The sequence below is a fragment of the Bos taurus genome, chromosome 15 (genome assembly GCF_002263795.3).
Source record: "Bos taurus isolate L1 Dominette 01449 registration number 42190680 breed Hereford chromosome 15, ARS-UCD2.0, whole genome shotgun sequence".
Taxonomy (NCBI): domain Eukaryota; kingdom Metazoa; phylum Chordata; class Mammalia; order Artiodactyla; family Bovidae; genus Bos; species Bos taurus.
The window spans coordinates 50113837-50116965 of record NC_037342.1 but is presented as its reverse complement, the minus strand read 5'-3'; the positions used below and the strand labels follow the sequence as shown (position 1 = coordinate 50116965).

Sequence of the window (3129 nt, the reverse complement as noted above, 5' to 3'; positions counted from 1 at the left end):
CTTAATAAATATTTTCTTTCTCAAAAGTCCAAAAACAAAAAACTAAAATAAGGTTGTTGAAAGAGTAGAAAATATATGCTATCTAAAAAGCCAGAGTCTTTTGAACAAAATGCTAGCTTTCTTTCATAGGAGCAATGGAAAAATGAATGAAAAAAATAAAAGACATGAATATTTTACAGAAACAGAGGATATTCCCTAAATAAGGCTGGGGGAATCTGTGTCAGAAATCTTTCAAAGAAGATCTTTGAGGAGAGAGATTTTAAAACTCTACAGTATGTTTTTGATTCATCAGGAGTATGCATCAGTCAGAGATGTATGCATAGCCTGGGGTTCAGACACATGTTTGCAGAGTTAGAGGGTAAATTATTCAAAGACTATAAAAGACACAAAATTAAATGTGATTCTTGCTGATAGAAGAGTATCTGTCAATTTCACTTCCATCAGCTGCAAAGATCTCTGGCTGAAAAATCCAAATCAGAGAGACAAAACAAAAAACAAGCGAAAAAAAAAAAAAACCTGGGACGACCCAGAGGGATGGTATGGGGAGGGAGGAGGGAGGAAGGTTCAGGATGGGGAACACATGTATACCTGTGGTGGATTCATTTTGATATTTGGCAAAACTAATACAATTATGTAAAGTTTAAAAATAAAATAAAATAAAAAAAAAAACTCAATATCAACACTGATATTGAGAACATGTGAAGATAACTTTTTTATTCCAAGTTCTCATAATTAAAAGCACATATTTTGCTTTTTTATGAATGGAAAGATCTTTTGTAAGCCTGACACTGCCCGTTAGCATAGGCATTATTGTCTGTGTGCTACGTATATAAGGCCATATATGAGGAGCAAGGGAAAACAGAATCTGATTAGATGTGTGGATCTGGAGTTTACATCACCTTGCCTTTAGTCACCTTGGTTCTCTTCAATTGATGAAGGCATCTGATGTGCATCTTAAGGTTGAGAGAGCTTCTCAAAGAAAGTATGCAGTACCTGTATCTGGCATTCATGTCTAAAGTTGAATGACCCCATCAGGAGGCATTTTAGAAAAAACATAGTTACTGATTCCGGAAATATCAGCATGTTTCTTCCAGATCTCTACTAGGACCTCTATACTGGTTCTCTGAGAGTGTAAATGGCATTATGTGAATGATCACTGTGCCTTTAGTAATACAATTTCCAGATGATCCTGATTCTAAAAAAGGCTTCAGAGGAGCCTCACTTCCTTTTGGACAAAATGAGTTAGTCTTAAAAAAGAATTGCTGCTGTTGCTTTCCTAAATATAACTTACTCCCCTTTCTAGATTTCATTAGATTAGAGATGACAAATACATTTCATTTTCTATGATCAGAAGTTGCTGTCTGAGGTTCCTGGGTTGAGAATGATGGAGTCCACATCCAGGCTCAGGGGAAATGAAGGTGGTCATGCTCAGATGCAAGCACAGGCATGTGCCGTGGGCATGTCCATCCCTGCCTTACATACAAGACCCTTTGCCTTCATGAGAGTTCCAGTACTGGGAATAAGGAGAGTGATGGGTGGAAATGACATCCTTTGTGAGCAGTCAACTAATTTTTGTTTTATACCGATTCTGTCTTAGTTATTGTGTCCTCAGCCTCTGACTCAACAGCTTGTAAGATATGGATGAGAAAGAGGGAGAAATGGACTGGAGAAGGCAAAATATGTTATCTAATGCAGTGTGTTTTAAACTGAATGTGACTTATTTGACTTGGTGAAACTTTATCATTGGGACAGTAGAAGTTTCCTCCACAGGGTATATCTTGGAAAAGTAATTTCAGGGACTCAGCCCTCCCTTAAACTCTCTCTCACCCGTGTAAAAATAAAATGGTTCTGCTCTGAGGAAGATCAGATTCTAATATATTGTTAATACTTGTCACTGCATTCTTAGGAAGACACACATCAGGATCTCAAAATTTCCCTCCTGTGTTACATTGACTTCATGGCAGATAATAACCACTCTCACTTCCAACACCTCTACTTTGTCTTAACTGGAATTCCAGGGCTTGAACTAAAGTATTACTGGATGGCATTCCCACTGGGTGCTATATATGTCATTGCCCTCTTTGGCAATGGTGTCATCATCTCTACCATCAAGTCCGAACTGTCCCTGCACATCCCCATGTATTACTTTCTGTGTATGCTGGCACTGGCAGACACGGGACTTGCCCTTTGTACTATGCCCTCCATGCTAGGCATATTTTGGTTTAACTACAAGTCCATCGCCTTTGATGCCTGCCTTGTTCAGATGTACTTCATCCATACCTTCTCAGCCATTGAATCTGGCGTGCTGGTGGCCATGGCCTTTGATCGGGTTGTGGCAATCTGGAAACCCCTCAGGTACGGCACCATCCTCACCAATAGCGTGGTCTGCAGAACAGGGGCAGTCATCTGGACAAGGGCCATCTGTGTGGTCTTCCCAGTGCCTTTCCTCATCAAGCGGCTCCCCTTCTACCGCTCCAATGTCCTCTCCCACTCCTTCTGCCTCCACCAAGATGTCATGAGCCTTGCCTGTGCCAGCACCCAGGTCAACAGTCTCTATGGCCTCATTGCGGTTATCTTCACCAAGGGTTCTGACTCCCTCTCCATCCTCCTCTCCTATGCATTCCTACTTCGAACAGTGATGGCCATTGCCTCAGGGGAGGGCCGGCTGAAGGCACTCAACACCTGTGTTTCCCACATCTGTGCTGTTCTCATTTTCTACGTGCCGCTCATTGGGGTGTCTGTCATTCACCGTTTTGGAAAGCACGTTTCACCACTGACCCATGCCCTCATGGCTAATGCCTATCTTCTTATACCCCCTGTGCTAAACCCCATCGTCTATACTATGAAGACCAAAGAGATACGGAGGAAACTCATCCAGATGTTTGTTGCAGCCAAGGTCACTGCAGAGGGTTAGTGTCTGCCAGTTTAAGAGAGGAAAAATCTCTTCTGTAAAGGCTCAATTATGACTAGGAAAAAATAGTTTTTATTTTTTCACATTTTCAGTGTGATTTGAATTGGGCAGAGATAGTTCCCTGCTCTCAGAACATACTTTCCTCTTCCTGCACCAAATCATCCTTTGTGCAGTATATAAAGAGCGGCATTTATAAGAACCATTCCATGTACTTTCCT

General features: G+C 41.3%; 1 protein-coding gene across 1 annotated transcript; it reads left to right on the top strand.

Moving 5' to 3' along the window:
• The first annotated feature begins 1957 nt into the window (after nt 1–1957).
• On the top strand, nt 1958–2914 carry OR51H5 (olfactory receptor family 51 subfamily H member 5). Its single transcript, NM_001390600.1, has one exon. It carries the CDS (start codon nt 1958–1960, stop codon nt 2912–2914), a length of 957 nt encoding a protein of 318 aa, NP_001377529.1.
• The last annotated feature ends 215 nt before the right edge of the window (nt 2915–3129 follow it).